At 37.9% G+C, this 19773-nt stretch overlaps 1 protein-coding gene across 1 annotated transcript in view; it reads left to right on the top strand.

Annotated features, from left to right (window-relative positions):
- The window catches only part of LOC136874283 (zinc finger protein 585A), a 178337-nt gene that overhangs the window by 57175 nt on the left and 101389 nt on the right, over positions 1-19773 (top strand). Inside the window, exon 4 of the mRNA XM_067147915.2 lies at positions 2112-2285. Within this exon, the coding sequence (XP_067004016.2) occupies positions 2112-2285 (174 nt within the window). The remainder of the gene's footprint in view (positions 1-2111; positions 2286-19773) is intronic.

The raw sequence follows: 19773 nt of genomic DNA, 5'->3' as shown, positions 1-19773 counted from the left end.
ATGTAAACCACAATTTTTCCATTTAATTTTACTTCTTCTTCAAGGTTTTTTTTGTGGAAGATTCTCAAGAAGTATCTCACAGTTTCTGCTTCCAGATCATTCTCAGCATGCTTTCATTGGTGGTCACTTCCACATCTTCTAAGGAGCTTCCTTGTCGCGAGCCTCAACAATTCTTCAGGCTATTATTTTACTCACTGTTGGCTACAGCCACACTGTCGCTGCTGCAATTGGCATTGTAGCTTCCCTACCGCACTCTCAACCTTTATTGTGGAGGAGAACAATTTTGTATAGGACTAGCTTCGCTTGCATGGATTTTGTAATTTGATCAAAGTAATCGTTCCTCAGTACTTCACTAAGACATTATCTGAAAATGCCCAAAGTATAAAAACTACGAAAAAATTGAGTTTCATTTATCCCAAAACTTTTGTAAACGTTTGTGGTGTTGCCTTTTAGGGCAGAACAGTCTTCTCTCAAGTCGAAAAAAAAAAGTGTTTCAAAGATATTCCAAACACTGTACCTATTTCCACGTCTGTAACATCTTCAGTATTTTTTTTTGAGATATAAGTATCCTCATAAAAAGAAATCAACTCCTTTTGCACTTCTTCCACCCCCCCCCCCCCCCCACCTCCACCCACGTTAAGTGGTGTTTCCAGAAAAAAATACATGTTTCTGTATTTTTAAAGGGGACTGAATTACCAATTATCACATCTATAGCATGTTCCTTGAGTGGATTTTCCAAAAACAAAAAATATGTGTAAAAAATTCCAAAAATCACAGACACAATGCAAATGCAAAGAATTCAATTCATGGGACACTTAGAAAGAATGGACCTGAACAGACTAATGCACAAAATAGCTACATTCATAACATACAAGGCTACTAGACCGAATTGGTACAAGTTTACAGAAAAAGACCTGAAGGAATTAGGATCACCAAACCTACTTGACAGGAATGAAATCAAGAAAATCACTCACACACAGGGTTTCGAGAAAGAAGAGAAGATTACACAACATACATGGTCAGAGCAATAAAAACAGATCCAATTGTTGCGCATGAAGGAATACTGGGCCAACAGGAAGGCTAGAAAGTGTTGATTTTGCGTGGTCCTAAGCGACCCATTCGCGAACAAGAAGAAGAAGAAGAAAGCAAAGCCATCTCTGTACAGGCCATGAAGGCTCTTGAAAGGGTGGAAGGTAAAGACTTCAACTATTTGTAACCTCTGCACTTGATGGGGTAAAGTGGTTAGCTCTAAGCCCGGCCGCCTTTGCCCCTAGGAGTTAACCTGGTACTCATTTTTGGTGTAGGTTGAGTGAACCTCAAGGCCATGTGCACCTCCAGAAGTGTCAATCTCATTCCTTAAATTTTATGACTTCCTGACGGGGATTTGAATCCACGTCCTTCCGGGCAGACCGAGCACACCTTTACCGCCTCGGCCAGGCAGCCCCTAAGAAGAAGAAAGGAGATTCCAAATATCAATTTTTACATCTGTAACATGTTTAGTTTTTGAGATGTACTCATTTTAAAAATGCACCCCATTTCCAAAAACAAAAAATACTTATTTCTTTATATTTAAAGGAGATTACATGTACCATTTTTCACATCTGTAACATCTTCAGTTTTTGAGATATAAGTATCCTCATAAAAAGGACTCAACCCTCCTTTCACTTATTTTTAACCCCCACCCCCAAAACAGGATTTTCCAAAAAAAAAAAAAAAAAACATGTTCCTTCATTTTTGAAGGAAATTCCAAATACCAATTTTCATGTCTTTAAACTGTTAAGTTTTTGAAATATTGACATACTCATTTTAAAAATTAATCCCCTTTTCACCTCCTTAATGACAGAATATCCAAAAATCCTTCCTTAGTGAACACCTACACTGTATATCCAGTAGTTTTGGCTCAGCAATGATGAATTAATCAGTCAGGACATGTTATTTTTATATATATATATATAGATTTTTCAGGTATTTTACAAGATCAGACTATTTCTTTGAACAACAGTTTTGTTATTGAATTTTTGAAGGGTACATTGGTAATAGTGCTGAGCACTATATTCTATATGTAGATTGTCCTGATGATTTATATTCTTGTTTACTTACGTTTGTTACAGCAGAATCAAAATAATGAAATACAGAAAGAGATTCCTGTTACTGGTTACAGTAAAACTGTTCCAGAAGGTGAGGGCAGTTTTTATGTAGACACTGAGATAAAAGACGAACCTATGGACTATGAAGAAGTCACTTTACCTCCTGCAGGCAATGTTGTCATAGGTGATTTGTCACAGGTAAGTATAAAAATATTTCTTCTGCTGGATTCATATGTTTAAGAAAGTTATTATCGTAGACTTTATAAATAATTAAATCAGTCACAATTTTTATTTATTCAATAAGATCACAAGGCCTAAACAAAACATGGTTAAGATTATTATCATATTGTTTTTCTGCCAGTATAGGGAGAGTCTAAACATATAATTTTAAGCTGATGAAAATTGAAAAAATGTTAATAGCATGTATATTTTGGAGACATATTGATCTTTTTAATGTAATCTGGAAAGGGAGGTGGAAGCAATAGCAGAACATCAGTTTGTACTTAGGCCAGGAAACACGTATAAAAGCTTAGTTAAACCCCATTCCCCTATCAAGCGACAACTCATTCAGTTCCCATCCCATTGTTGCCATATATCCTACAAGCAAGATACCCATACTTTGCTACGGTATTATACTGAAAGTTATAATTGAATGCTTATCGTTTTATATATAACCCGCCGATATTCGCGATCTGACTCGTTTTCTGAGAGATTCCGCCAAAATTCGCGATCTGACTCGTTTTCTGAGAGATTTCGGCAACGTTTCTTCCATTTTTCAATCTTTTTTTCCAGCAATCGATTTCGTACTTCCCGGGCTAGGTCCAGGTATTCCACCCAGTCAGTTGAGTCCCTAAATCTTTGCCATCTTTTCTATAAGCATTTTTAATGTGGATCAAATCCTTGAGGAGATCCGGCGTGGTGTCGTCTTGGGTGCCTTGGCAGTACTAAACCGGCGGCCGGACTGCAATCGTAGTCATTACCCGTCCAGGACCCATTTCCAGCACGGTCCGCACATTTTGACGACGGTTCAGAACCTTATTATTATTATTATTATTATTATTATTATTATTATTATTATTATTATTATTATTATTATTATTATTGTTGTTGTTGATGTTCTGGACCCCACAGCAAGATGCAAGACCTCTACTTGGCAGTAAATTACATCTGCTGCCATTGTCATTGATGGCAGTATGACCAGCACCATTGTCACCCCTAGGCAAGTGCGCAGGACTTCTGGCGATACGAATGACATACTTCCGTGCATTATTGACCTTATTATAGAGGTCAACAATTGCACGGTCAATCTTATACCTATCGTTTATTTCAAATGTGTTTAAATTTTTATTTATATGCCAGAAGAATCTACTGTAATCTAAGAAGGTTCTCCAAACGAAAAGATGGCTCTTGAAAACGAACCCAGAAAAGATTAAAAATGATCGGTTTATGATCAGAATAAGTACATTGAAAATCCACAGCCCGTTTCCAGTCATTCAGCCAGGTCAGGAATGGAATGAATAAGCCCCCAGCTAGCGGTGAGGATAGGAATTGTGCCTGCTGCCGAAGCCTGTCGCACTCCTCTGGGGCAATGATTAATGAATGACACATGAAATGAAATGAAATGATATTGGAGAGTGTTGCTGGAATTAATGATGACGGAGAAAACCGGAGTATCCGGAGAAAGACCTGTCCCGCCTCCGCTTTGGCCAGCACAAATCTCACATGGAGTGACCGGGATTTGAACCATAAAACCCAGCAGTGAGCGGCCAGCGCGCTGCCGCGTGAGTCACGGAGGCTCTTTATAAGTACATTAGGAACAGTAAAATCAATTGGTCTCACCTACATTTTCACCCCACCGCGGTTAAGTTGATTTACTCTCCCCCCCCCAAAAAAAAAGAAGCCGTGTTTATGTTTAAAGGAGATTCCAAATACCAATGTTCATGTGTTTTACCTTCAGTTTTGGGATATAAGTATTCCCATTAAAATAATTCACATTTTTCACTTACTTTCATGCTCCCCCCCCCCCCTCCTCCTTAAGTGAATTTTCCGGCAAATACATTTGTTTCTTTAATAGTAAAGTATCTTCTAAATACTGATTATCTTCAGTTTTTGAGACATGTGCCCTCATGAAACGAATTCAACTCCTTTTCACACCCGCTCCCAAAGATGATTCTCCCCCCCCAAAAAAAAAAAGAACGCGTCGTTTTATTTTTAAAGAAGATCTAAATACTAATTTTCACGTCTGTAACAACTTTAGTTTTTATTAGATGTAAGTATCCTCATACAATTAATTCAATTAATTTTTCAATTTTTCACTCCCCCCCTCTCTTCATTGGATTTTCCGTGAATACCTGTTTCTTTACTTTAACAGGAGATTCCAAATACCAGTTTTTATGTCTGTAACATTTTACGTTTCTGAGATATACTGTAGATATAGTCTTTCTAAAAATTCACCCCAATTTGTCACTCCTGTTTAACCCCCATTAATTAGATTTTCCAAAAACAAAAAAATAAATGTTTCTGTATTTTTAAAGGAGATTCCATATACTAACTGTGTGGTCTGTAATATCTTCAGTTTCTGAGATATAAGGATCCTTATTAAAGGCATTCAACCATTTTTCACCCCTTTTCACCCCTCCTATTGGGATTTTCCGAAAACCAAAAAATGTGTGTTTCTTTACTTTGAAATTAGATTCTAAGTACCAATTTTTACATCTGTAAACTTTGAAAGTTTTGAGATATAGATACACTCATTTTAAAAATTCACCCCCCTTTCAACCCTCCACTATTTGGATTTTCTTCATCATCACTCTGTTCCTCATCAACTCCAGATTCTTTCTCCACCACAGCTACAATTTCTTGGTCTGTTTGTAATTGATGACAGTCAGCTTCCATCCACTCGCTAATGTCATTTTCATTGGCTTCCTCACACCCAGGAAGTTGTTGAACGATTTCAAGGAGACTGACATTTGCAGATGCTTCCACAGGACTCTTGATGAATGCGAGACTCGGCCACAATTTCTTCTACGTTTTCCTCATGAACTGCACACTGACACCCTCCCATGCCTCTGCTGCCCAGTAAACCACGTCCTTTACATTCACGTTCTTCAGTTTTTGAAGAATAGTAAGTGAACTGTCATTCTCAATCACGTACTTGAGAAGTTTCTGTTTATACACAAGTTTTACATTTTGCAGAATGCCCTGGTCCATTGGCTGCAATATCGACGTAACATTAGGAGGCAAGAAAATTGCTCTTATTTCACCACAAGTTAATTCACTCACTTCTGGGTGCGATGGAGCATTGTCAATTAAGAGCAATGCCCGAGAAGGCAAGCCACTTTTTACACTAAAAGTTTTTACTGAGGGAACAAACTGCTTTTCAAACCATTCCGTGAAAAGTTGTGCATCCATCCATGCCTTTCCTTGATTTCTGTAGTAAACTGGAAGAGTGTTCATGTTACAGTTTTTAAATGCCCTTGGTTTTGCTGATTTTCCTATAACCATTAGGGGCAATTTATTTGTTCCTGGAGTATTACTACACACTAATACAGTAACACGTTCCTTACTCATCTTAAACCCAGGTGCACGAGACTCCTCCGCAGATGCAACGCTTTTACTGGAAAGGGCCTTGAAATTTAAATCCGTTTCATCGGCGTTATACGCTTGTTGCGGTGAATAATTTCCTGATTCTACCAAGTAATTAAATTCCCTGATGTAATCTTCTGCAGCGGCATGATCACCTGATAACTGTTCTCCTGTTATTGTTAACTGACGTATTCCATGCCTTTTCTTTCATCTGTCGAGCCATCCAGTACTGGCAGTGACTGAAACATCTCCATTCAATAATGTATTTAAATGAAGTGCCTTTTCTTGAACAAGAGGTCCACTTAACAGAGTATCTTTTTGCCTCTCCTGTGAAAACCATAAATAAAGCGCTTCATCAAGTTTATCGAATTTGGACACTTTTGATGTTTGGCAGATTTTGTGGATGTCTGTTGACGATGCTGTACAAAACTGTTTGATTTTAGAACTGTTTCTTCGGAAATCGTAGCTTTTCCAACACCAAACTCGACAGATAATTTTGATGCACTGTCGCCTTTATCCAACAGTTTCAGCACTTCAAGTTTTTCTTTAAAAGTACAAGACCTGTGCTTTTGTTTGCTTGCCATTTTCAAGCCTTAACTTAGTTGAATTTATCACAGTATAGCGCTGCTAATAAGCTGAGACAAAGCCAGCAGCTGAGGAGGCAGAATCACCCAGTGACCTTCACAACTGTGGCGTGCTGCAGTGAGTCACATGTTCACGTTCTGCAGCGCTACCACTGAGAGAGTGGCAGAACTATTAAATAAACATCACAAGCAGCTCTTCGCATCCTGGGCACAAGCCAAAAGTGTAACCCGTTACCGTATTTTAGCAGTTGTAGGAGACAAGTTTTAACTTAGTTTTAGTCGTTTTCTCATCTACGGGTTCTTAACTACCCTGCTGTAATTTTATACAGTATTTAATTAATGTAACTGTTAAAGAATGGACATTTCAAATTACAGTATGTACTGTACTGTATTGTAGAAAATATTTTCCTCAGATGGTTGAGGCACTGGCCTTCTGACCCCAACTTGGTAGGTTTGATCCTGGCTGAGTCTGGTAGTATTTGAAGATGCTCAAATACGTCAGCTTTGTGTAAGTATATTTACTGGCACGTAAAAGAACTCCTGTGAGAGAAAATCCCGGCACCTAGGCATCTCTGGAAACCATAAAATTAGTTAGCGGGACGTAAAAACAATACCATTATTATTAGAAATTATTTTCCGGTTAATCCGAAAATTTCGTAATCCTAACAGACTCCGGTCCCAATTAGTTTGGGGCCGATGACCTCGATGTTAGGCCCCTTTAAACAACAAGCATCATCATCATCAATTAGTTTGGATTAACGAGACTCTACTGTATGTAATGTAATGACATGATAGAATTTTTCTGCATCGTTACGTTCTTTTAACCCTAAAGTTATTTACATTACTCACAACTACCCGTGTGGTCCACTAACGAACTAATAAAAATAAATATGAGTCTAGCCGCAATCAATATGTCTTTAACAGATCACTACTGTACAACTCCAAAACTATGATGTTCCCTCAGACAACCAGAACCGAGGCCATCTAATAATTAAACCAAAATCCCAATTGCGGGTGCATGACAGACGAGTGACGTAATTTACCCGTGCCGTTAAGTAAATTTGCCACAACACACATTAACAATCTACTGCCACAACAACTATGTCATGATTTCGCCGTAACAAACTCTTCCACCTCTCAAAAACCATTAATCCAGTATACAAAATAACATCTCTATCAGTTACAGGGTTTACATAATATTATTACTTCTTTCAACCGTCTTAAATCTTCCATATAGTTGTTTGATAACGGGCTTGCAGTATTCTAAAAATATCTCACCCTTCGGCTAGCGGTTTGTCAGTTATATCCCGTACTACTTGTTGTTTTTATACCTGTGGTGAATCTACGTGGAAACAAGCCAGATTATAATATACTCATTACAGATGAATTTATCTCTCGTAGCATCTAGCCTTCTGAGATCACGTGATTCCTAAAACCAAACCATTCTTGAACCCTGGACATTGCACATGCCTCTCACGGCATTCCAACACATTATTTCGTCAGGGCATTTCCTCCTCCCAGCATTATAACACATTATTTCCTCATGGCATTACCTCCTCCCGGTATTAACACATCCTGAGTTTGATTCTCCCTCTGGGCATTTTCATCCCAGAATCCAACTGAACCCATTTATTTTAACATTGTCCCTGCTGGTTCATCCTTTCTCATCATAGCTATTGGATGTCTATATGATCTCAGATTAATTTCTTATACAATGTTATATGGCCTATCTTGATCTCCTTTTATTTTATATTTCATTTTATATTTGTGGCTTATTTCATCCATTCATCATTGTACTGAAATTACGTAACTATTGAAACAAACTCCTAGCAAATATCAAACTTTAAATGATAGGAAAATCACGCCGATCTTGACTTAACATTATGATATCTCTATCTGATAACCACAAAAACAAAATTTTCCAACACTCAACTATATTGTACATTATATTTACACATGGAATCTTGACACACAAATTCTTTAATGACAGACTGGCATAAAACTTTGCCCGATACCTTCTTAAGTCTAATTTAGCATAATCATCTGAAATTTTGGGATTTCAACATAAAATGTGCAGACTTCTCATAACATCTCTGTGCCACAAAGCACTTAATATTTAAACCAAAGCAAAGAAAAACAACAAACTATCGGACTGATACTTCGGCCCTTATTTACACAGAACCTAACAATGCAGAATACACTTTAAAGAATACAAATCATGGATTTCTGCTGAACAATGGCCAATTAAGGCTTAACCCACCATGTTGATACTCACTATACAAACTTCAAACATTTCTTCTTGGAGATTCTTAATTAACAATATTATTTTATTTTATTATCTTACTTTCTATACACTTAACAAATATATGTGAATCTTCAAGTTTATCTTGCATGTTTTTTTCTTGAATGCTCTTACCTTTATATAATATTTACATGAAACACTACACATTTACCACATATAAATTATTATCAATTCACTTCTTATTCATATTTCAATATTTACACCATCCGACACTTTTTTTTTTTTGCTAGGTGCTTTACGTCGCACCGACACAGATAGGTCTTATGGCGACGATTCCGACACATTTAACAGGCCAAGGACTGTATTTATATCACCATGCCAAGATATGCCATTAATTTATCGTTTCATCACCAAACTTGGGCAAATTTAATATTCACACGAATATGAGTATTTATTTTATTTCACACTCCACCAGTTCTTACCATAGACTGGTATTTTACCAATAACCAATCTTGAATGTTCTATTTGCCACCCACACATGAATAAATGGCCCAGAGCGACACAAACCTGGACTTACGCACCACCAAGGAAGGAATGCTTCTGGCCTCCTTCGTCACTCTTAGTATATCTGCATTTTGGTGTGCGAAAAGTGGTAAGAAGATTGCATTACATTACACAATTTCATTATCCCACGGGTCTAATCTCTGTTGTTGGTATCCCCAGTGTTCAGAAAAATTCAAGAAATATGAATTTCATGATTTTATAATTTTTATTTGCCTCTAAGTGGCCTAAAACACTGAAGCGTGGGTTAAATAAATACTTTTCCCCCTCCATGACGACATACACGTGTAGCTTCGAATCTTTCCACGGTCTAGCACAGTCTTTCCATTTTTGGCCAGAAGAGATTTGATTACGTGACAGTACCTTTTAATTTACCAGGTGTTCCACTGTACCAGTTCAAGTTTTAATTTACACCTGGATAATTATTGTATTTTAGAAATTATCCATGAGTATGCTCGAATCCATCCAAAATTCTCCCCTAGAATCTTATAAATCTCGATTCCTTTCCTGCCCAAAGAGATTGCAATTCAACTTCAGCGCTCTTGTCTCATAGGTAAGAAACATGAAGAAGACACAGGGTGCTCATCAAGTAATGATGCAAAAATGGATGCTCCTTTCACAACAATGTGTCTCGTGGCTAAGTTGGCTAGTAAATTTAGGTATCCCTTTTAATGCCTGTGAATGATGGGTTAAGTACTATCATATACTACATAATTAATTTCTTCCCATTACAGTAGAACCTCGATAATTCAAAATCTCGCCTAATTTGAAGAAGCTCTCGTTCCCAGAAACACGAGGTACGGTTTTGCATGATTTTTAAATTGTTTAATTCGAAATACACATGATTCGTAATTCAAAAAACAATGTCGGTCCCATTACCAAAATTCAGACTTTTAATTCAAAACTGCCTTTACATTTTACAAAAACAGTATTTTACAGAGTAATTTAAAGTCAAAATTTCTCCACGTCATGAATGAACGCATGTTCTGGAATGTGCAGGTATAGATTGTGGTGCAGGGGTAGCTTTCTGCACTTTCCTCGCTTCGGCATGTCTACAGTGTGCTTCATATGTGCTAAGTTTGAGTGAAATTGTAATTCTTTTGTATTCAGCAATTTAAGGGACACCACAATATCACGTAACAAGGCAGTGTGCGGAGAAACATAATCCGCAAACACGGACAATGCCAACAGTTAGCGAGAAAGCGTGGCTCATATAATCAATTCGTACACACTGAAGAATATTGTCAGTGCCAATGAAACTGTATTTTTTATTTTTTTATGCCGAGTCCAAATGGACTTACGGTCTTGAAGAAGAGAGGTGCCAGCCGGGAAATCATACAAGGGTAGGGGGTCACTGTACTGTATTGCAATGCACACGGAAGCGAGAGACTTCTTTCCCTCGTCATATGAAAGTTCGATAAGTCACGATGTGTTAAGGACTTCAGGCATTCTCCGTGCAAGTACAAGGCATCTGAAAATGCAAACGGCACAGTAATCCAACAGATAAAGCATTTGCACAAGAGAGCCAGCATAATTTGTCCTCATCTTTGAAAAAAAAATTCTTTCGTTGCGTGAGGTTATGTTTGCCAGTGTTTTATCCAAGTACATTATTTGAATAATGTAAATCCACCTTGTTGGATACATTTTGCAAATAGTGTTTTGCATGGCATTTCTGAGAATCAAGGTGATTGTGTGCATTAATGTGTCTTAGAATACTTTGTGACGCAGCGAAAGTTGCCATTTCTAATTTTTTTTTTTTTGCTAGGGGCTTTACGTCGCACCGACACAGATAGGTCTTATGGCGATGATGGGATGGGAAAGGCCTACGAGTGGGAAGGAAGCAGCCGTGGCCTTAATTAAGGTACAGCCCCAGCATTTGCCTGGTGTGAAAATGGGAAACCACGGAAAACCATCTTCAGGGCTGTCGATAGTGGGATTCGAACCTACTATCTCCCGGATGCAAGCTCACAGCCGCGCGCCTCTACGCGCACGGCCAACTCGCCCGGTCATTTCTAAATTACGAGATAAGGCGGCCATGGTGGGAAATCGTACAAGGATATTCACTGTACTGTGTTGTAATGCAGACGGAAACGAGAGACTTTCTCCCCTCATTATAGGAAAGTTTGATAAGCCACGATGTTTTAAGGGCATTTTAGGTACTTTCCGTGCAAGTACAAGGCATCTAAAATGCGTACAGTACAGTAATCCAATGATAAAAAACTTGCACAGGGGAGCCAGTATAGATTTCTCCTTGTCTTTGAATCATTTTTTTCTTTTTTCTTTTAAATTTCATTACGTGAGGTTATGTTTTGCTAGTTGCTTTACGTCGCACCGACACAGATAGGTCTTATGGCGACGATGGGACAGGGAAGGGATAGGAGTGGGAAGGAAGCGGCCGTGGCCTTAATTAAGGTACAGCCCCAGCATTTGCCTGGTGTGAAAATGGGAAACCACGGTTAGCTGGTGAGTTATGCAAGTGCATTATTTGAATACTGTAAATGCACCTTGTTGGATGGATACATTTTGGAAATAGTTTTTTTCCTCTGGCATTTGAAAGGTTTAAACTGTGAATCAAGGTTAATTGCATTCAGTAACGGGTCTTAGAATACTTTGTGACGCCGCGAGGGTTGGTATTTCTGAATTACGATTTGGCGGTTAATTCGAAATCACGTAATTCGAAGTCCGATTTTTGTGTCCCAATGACATCAAATTAACGAGGTTTTACTGTAACTCCTCTGATGAGGTTGACATCAGGAAGGGCATCCAGTTGTAAAAACTCGCCATGAAGATTCAGCTCACTTCCTACCTGACCCCGTAGATAAATGGGGCAAGGGTTGGACATACATTTATGAAGTCGAAGAAATGCTGAGTAAAATTCTAGCAGACTATATATTGAGTAGAGAGTATCCTGTAACTTAATGTAATTCAGTTATCTCCATTTGCAAATAATGAACAATATTTTAAATTGATAAAGAAAATCGTTCAACAAGCAAATCAAAATTTGTCGTTTGCCCTAAGAAACAATCTTGGAACTAGTGTGAAAATTCTTCTTTTAAAGACTGAAGAACTCCAACATATGATTTTAAGTTTGTCTCAATTGATGCAAGGTCTGGGAAGTGCATTCTAACTCCTTTTATAATTGGCTTCCCCATAGACCCTGGCCGCACAGTGTAGTGTGGCAAGACTGCCTCTTACCTGGAGGCCCCAGGTTTGATTCCTGGCCATGTCAGAGATTTTTGCCTGGATCTGAGGGCTGTTTTGAGGTCCACTCTATCTAGGGCCCACTCTCAAGATGTGGTGGTAGTGATTATTGTTTTACAACTGTGCAACCATCCTCCCTTAACACTGATCACAGGGAAGAAATGTCGACACTTCAAAACATGAAGCTATTGGCAAAAAAAAGATGAGGTTCACAAAAGGTGTGAAAACGAAAGACTCCTTAGGCCTCACGTAATACCGTCGCAGTCAGGTGAGAACGGGAGTTGACCAAGGGAGGTCAGATAGGAAAGATATCAAAGCGAGGAGCTTGGCACAAGTAAGTGGAAGCAATGCTAGATTGATAATTATTTGCATATAGACCAAAATAAAATAGGTTGAGATAAATGAGCCCGTTTAATTTTGTAGAAATTGGAAACTCCCTGTAGAAGAATGTTTACTACAGCTGGGAATGCATGGCAGTTTTCACTTCTGTTGTAGTGATGGATGGTATTACTACAAGAACTGGATCAATGCTCTGTAAGGTTGGTATGGATATTCTTCATTGGAGATTTTGAAAATTACTCACTCCAACATTCTAGAATTGCAGTCGGATTTTGGAGGGCTAGGTGTTTGTCATCCTTAATATTTTTGACAAGGCTGACATCTCACATAGATCGGTGCTGCCCACTAACCAAGCAATAGATCTTGTTTACTCTCTCAGATGTATTGAGCTAATTATACAGTTGATCGTAGTGTGCTGATTTTGCTACGGAGATCGCTTGCTTTGCTGCCGACTTCAGGGACTTGAAGTATATTGCTGATGGTCTGCTTCAGTATTGAAATACCAGCCATGTCTTGAAAGGCGCTTTCTTTTCCTTAATGGTTCTCTGTTCTTCATCATTCCACCATCATATTTGCCTCTTTAAAAATGCTTTCCTGGTTTGGTTGTCCCTAGTACTCTAGGAGATGCTGCTTAGATTTGGTTTGCTAAGTTGCTTCGTATGAATGCCGCTGATTGACTAAAGTCTACTTCCATGTCCATGTCCATGAGGTCATCTACGAGTTGTTTGTATTTGTTTAGGTTAGTGTAACACTAAAATAAATTTTAAAAAGAGAGAAAATAAAAAATAAAAGTAATATGACTTGAGTTTGGAAACCCAAGTATAACATCAGAATTTAGCTTCAATAAAAATCTCCTAACTGAAAGGTCATGCATACTTACATTTAATATAATGACTTGGGCTTTTCAGTTATTTAACACATGATAAATTTTCAGTTTAATTGGTTACAAACAGAATTACGGAGAATGTGAATTTTTTATAGTTCTCTGTAGATCTTTGTAAAAGACAAGAAATGTAGCACCAAAAGCATTCATTAGGCAGAAATAAGCAACATGAAATTAATCACATAATTTGTTTTCATAAATGACATAAAAAGGAACTGCAAGACATAAAAGGATGCTTAGGAGATTAAATAAATAACACAAGAAAAGCTGAAGTTGAAAACAGGAAAGGTGTGGACCAAAGAAAGAAAGAAAGAAAGAAAGAAAGAAAGAAAGAAAGGAACAACACTGGCAACGAATGCAGGAGTACTAGGCAAATATTAAAGCCTGGGGAAGGAGAGAGTTGAAATGATGTGTTCCTTAGTTGGCCAAAACAACATGAATGAAATAACACAAGAGAAATATATTAGATGATATACAGTACACTGTAACCCAGCGGTGGCAAAGACCTGTGCCCCAGGAGTGTGACCACATATGCGCCCGGTGCTCCATCTATCTTGCACTACTGCAATATTCTGTGAAAGTATGTGAGAGAGTGTGTATGCTGGCAGTAATGGTAAGTGGGGATAAATAGGTGTATATGTGGTGAAATTGGACTGATGAAGAAAAATTCACATTCACAGCTTTCAAATTCAAACACATTATAATGACAAAAAATAATATTATGTATTTTATTACAACACTAGCTGTGGTACCGTACCTGTTGTTGACAGGACAATCACTCTTAGCATAAGCATGATTACAGTTTTGTCCACCCTTCATATTGTTGTGTCATAATCACATTTTTGCTTTCTGTGGCCCTTTGCACTTTCACATTTGTTGCATTATTGATGAACTTAATTGATCTCTTCCTTCCTGTATAAAAGAAAGTACGGTATCAGGTTAATATTAAATAATATTGACAAATATACAAAGACTTAAAAACGTTGCCAGAACAGTCTCCATAGCAACTCTCTTTACAGTCTATATAGTTACTGGCTCTTGTACTTTCACATGGCTGCCACTGATATTTCCCTTATTTTTGGCTGTATTGGAAAGAGATAGACACACACACGTACACACACAGTTTTATGCTTCAGACCTCTTCTGAAGCACCACCTCTTGGTCAAATTTCTTTGCTGACTTATAGCTTACTTGACCTTATTCTAAACTGAAATACCAAGTTTCATTAAAACCAACCCATCCATTTTCCCCTAATTCCGTAACAGACACAAAAAAAGAATTAAACTGAACTCAGGTCATTACACTGACATCAGTATTCTTGTAAGAATACTCTATTAACCAACTGGAATGTCTCGTTTAAAAGCAATACTGAAAATGAAAAAAATGAAAACCTACTACAACCTGTTTTCCAGTCAAAGACCGGGGCAGGGATGGGATGAATGAAGACCCCAACTTGCGGCGAGATAGGAATTGTGCCAGCTGCTGAGGTCTGCCGCACTCCTCTGGGGCAATGATTAATGATTGACAGATGAACTGAAATGATAGTGGAGAGTGTTGCTGGAATGAAAGATGACAGGGAAAACCGGAGTACCCGGAGAAAAACTTGTCCCACCTACGCTTTGTCCAGCACAAATCTCACATGGAGTGACCGGGATTTGAACCACAGTATCCAATGGTGAGAGGCCGGCGTGCTGCCGCCTGAGCCACGCAGGCTCTTAAACGCAATACTATTATATGAAATGTTCAATCAAATGAGAAATGTAGGAGTTTCTCATGTATCATAAACAGTACTATGCTGGCGTTATAACAGTGCCCTGGAATGACCCCGCCACAGACAGCAGTGAACATTGGTCTGCAGATGGTTTTCTGTGGTTTCCCATTTTCATACCAGGCAACTACAGAGGCTGTACCTTAATTAAGGCCACAGTCACTTCCTTCCTGCTTCTAGCCCCTTCCTATCCCATCGTCGCTATATGACCTACCTGTGTCAGTGTGACGTAAAGCAAATTGTAAAGAAAGAAACATTGGTCTGCTGTTTTCCATAGATATGGACACTCCCCATTCCCATCAGTGTCTGATTGTAGGGATTGAATAGCTGGAATACTATGATGAACCAGTGTGTCACGTACCAGTAGTTATCAGAAAATATACGAAGCAGAGGAATGGCATGGAGAAAAGAAAGTTATCTTAATTCCCAGCTAGTTCCCACAAGTATTCAGGCAGGTTGTTCTGTTGCTGTTGTTGTTGCTATTTGCTTTATGTCGCACCGACACAGATAGGTCTTATGGCGACGATGGGACAGGAAAAGCCTAGGAATGGGAAGGAAGTGGCCGTGGCCTTAATTAAGGTACAGCCCCAACATTTGCCTGGAATGAAAATTGGAAACCACGGAAAACCATCTTCAAGGCTGCCGACAGTGGGATTCAAACCCACTATCTCCTGGATGCGAACTCACAGTTGTGCAACCGCACGGCCAACTCGCCCGTGCAGGTTGTTCTACTGGATACGCAAGAGTAATGTCATCTATCAGAAGAAAATGGATGGGTGGATTTTAATCACACATACAATCACTACTGATTTGCATTTAGGGCAGTTGCCTAGGTGGCAGATTTCCTATCTGTTGTTTCCCTAGCCTTTTCTTGAATGATTTCAAGGAAATTGGAAATTTATTGAACATCTCCCTTGGTATGTCATTCAAATCCCTAACTCCCCTTCCTACAAACAAATATTTGCCCCAATTTGTCCCCTTGAATTCCTATTTTATTTTCATATTTTGATCTTTCCTACCTTTAAAGACACCACTCAAACTTATTCGTCGACTAATATCATCCCACGCCATCTCTCCACTGACAGCTTGGAACATACCACTTATTACAATTTACAAACTTCATCATATAGATCCGTATTGATTCACTTTAAATTAAGAACTAGTGTTAGGTTTAATGGTACACCCAATCAATACACTTCACTTTATAAGTGAAAACTATTTAATATGAAAATATATTAAACATACTTTGAAACATGTTCATCTTATTTTAAGACTTCTTCAGCCATAACATCTTGTAACAGATTAAGATACTCATTGTTGCTGTCTAATCATTTTAAAAATGGAAGAACCCATGTCCTTTAAAAACTGTTTGAAAATACACTAAAGACAATAAATAATATTTACATAAAATTGTCCATCACTTCTTGTAAAAAAAATTTCTTCACTGTTAAAATTTGAATGACATTTCTTGAAAATATGATATACAGTGCTGGTAGCTTCAGTGTACTGACTGAGGGAGATTTGAATTCTGGTCTCAGAATAGGAAATGGGACCATATCCACATCAGAATACTTAAAAGCTTTAATTCATATGAAAATTCCTTTCAGAAAATATGCTATTTCTGGTAGAAGGAATTTAATACTTCTGAAAAAAAAAAATTGAAAGCTCGATAAACCATACTGAAATAAGCAGCCCTCTTATGACTCCCAGGATGTAAAAATAATTTTTCACCGAGCTCGATAGCTGCAGTCGCTTAATTGTGGCCAGTGTCCAGTATTCGGGAGATAGTAGGTTCGAACCCCACTATCGGCAGCCCTGAAAACAGTTTTCCGTGGTTTCCCATTTTCACACCAGGCAAATGCTGGGGCTGTACCTTAATTAAGGCCATGGCTGATTCCTTCCCACTCCTAGCCCTCTGTCCCATCGTCGCCATAAGACCTATCTGAGTCGGTGCGAAGTAAAGCAACTAGAAAAAAAAAAAAGAATTGAATGGTCACCAGAGTAAACGTATACTTTCTATATACTTTATAAGAGATCTTACCGGCTTCCCTCTTAACGGTCAAATCCAAGAAATTTAAAGCATTGCCCTTCTCGTTTTCAAGTGTAAATTTTATTCTTTCATCTAATGAATTAAAATATTGTAAGATTTTGTTACTATTGTTATAACGTTTATCAATTATTACAAAGAAATAGTCCACAAATCGTGTCCAAAAATTCAAACCTTGAATATGTCCAATTATTTTTGCAGTGTTCTAAATGGTCAAAATATTGTCCAGGATACCCCTGGCTGGAGCTCCCATTGGTAATCCCTCTTGACTTGAATTAGTGTTGTTCAATGTAATTTTTTTTTTTTTTTTTTTTTTTTTTTTTTTTTTTTTTGTGACAAACTCTAGAATTTTCATGAATTGTTCAATCTCTAACTTCCCCAGTTCACCTTGATTAGTTAAATTCGTTCTAATAATATCTATTGTTTACTGACCGGGATATTTGCATACATATTAGCTACGCCATATAAACATAAGTAATGATGTGGCAGAAGTTTGAAACTTTCCAAACTTTTACAAAAATCTACTAAATTTCTTATTATTGATTTAATGTGAAACTTATAGTTGTTAGGAAGAAATCTGTGTATAAATTTGGAGATTTTATACGTAGGACTGTTCTTACAGTTAACACATTCACTCCCGAAGATGTGTTAAGGCGTTTAGGTGCAGCCTATGTGTGGGACCGTGTCCGAGTTAAGGTGTTTAAGGTCGTGCGATATAAATGTTGTTTTGAATGTAGCGCTAAATTCGTACTAAGTTGTAGTTCGTGTCGAAAACCATAGCTGGCATATAAATGAACAGTCCCTTACCCTGACTACCTGAACAGAGGGTATATTCCAATGCTTGCTTTCTTTTTTTCTTTGAGTAAACACGGACCTAAGCCAGTCGTGGTATTCTTGTGAGGGTGTGTAATGAAGTGAGTTATTGTGTCGCAATGACATGACGAGTTACTAACACAGTATACGAAGTGAAGTAATTGAAGACATATTCCTGAACGATGATTCTGGTGATGAACTCATTCCTGATTTCAGTGATAGCGAAAGCAGTTCCGATGATGATATACCAGATTCTGGGCAAAGTGAAATTCAGCACATTCAAATAACCAATATGCATTCGTCTAATTGCCCATCTGCAATCAAGTTCACTAGCTGGGTAGGATTAAATGTTGACATCGAAAATAGAAACAAAATTATGTCTTTCATCAATTTATTTGCAAATGACAATTTCCTTGAATATGTATGCCATCAGACAAACCTATACTCGGAACAAGTTATTAGTGCAGCACCGCTCCATTCACTAAATAGGCCTATTCTATTATTCAGATTTGGAATCTGGTCGACGTAAATGAGATGAAAAAGTTTATTGGACTAATGTTTGTAGCCAGAATAATTAAAAAACTAGATCTGAAAAAGTACTGGACAGAGGACACTATTTTCGGCTTGCCGATTTTTTCGAAAACCATGGCACGAACCTGGTTCAAAAACATATTGTCATTTTTTCACATTAACGACAGCAGTCATTATGAAGGGAATCGTAATAGGCTATTCAAAATTAGGCCAATTATCGAAAGGCTCAACGACCAGTTTTCCTACAGTAACATTTAATACAAAATAGTGCACTAAATTGAGGAGGGGATTTAAAAAGGCTGGACTGGAGGTTTAAAGCACCCGCTGAGGAGCTGGTAGTTAATGTGTTAATATATGGTCTAACAGGTACTCCTACTTTATGGATTTCAGGCAATGCCCTAGCTGTAGGTAACCTGGGGTTCACATAGTCTGAATTTCGTCTTCATTGCGGATGAACTTAGAATTTTTTAATAATGATTTTAACATTTTTTGTATCCTAGCTGTGGGGTCCTTATTAACTCTGGAAAATGACTCATCAGAAAAAACTTTTCGGTCTTTTCAATGTCATCTTTTCTATCCAATATGACCATACAATTGCCTTTATATGCCTTAGTCACGATAACGTCAATGTCTTTTTTTTTATATTCTTCATATCCTTGTTATATTGTACCTTGTCTAATGGAATGTTGGTTCTAAGCTGACTAACTAACTGAGGGAGTCTTTTCTTTATTTCGTACCCAAGATCATCTTGAGAATCCACAGGAAGATTTTGGATATTAGATTCTGCTTCAGCGATTGTTGTAATGATATCATCATCTCTGTTAAAACTTGGCCAATTAAATTTTGGTCCTCAGTTAAGAGTGCCTAATTCTTGGTCTCTGAAATGGATTCTAGAGATGTTTTTGACCGAATTGACTGAACTTATCTTGAACCATTAACTGATGTATTCCGGATTTTCTATTATTATTACTAAGAACCTCCGTATCACATTTCACCCATTTTAGATTATCTCATTTCTTGTCCAATGTGGCTTGTTTGCTTCTTTCTTACTTAAGATGCATTCCATTTTATTTGTGATATGACATTAAAATGAATTTCTTTCTAGTGGGACCAGCCATAGGGGGCCTCAAGA

This window comes from Anabrus simplex, chromosome 1 (assembly GCF_040414725.1).
Source record: "Anabrus simplex isolate iqAnaSimp1 chromosome 1, ASM4041472v1, whole genome shotgun sequence".
Classification (NCBI taxonomy): Eukaryota; Metazoa; Arthropoda; class Insecta; order Orthoptera; family Tettigoniidae; genus Anabrus; species Anabrus simplex.
This window is presented reverse-complemented; position numbering and strand designations above follow the sequence as displayed.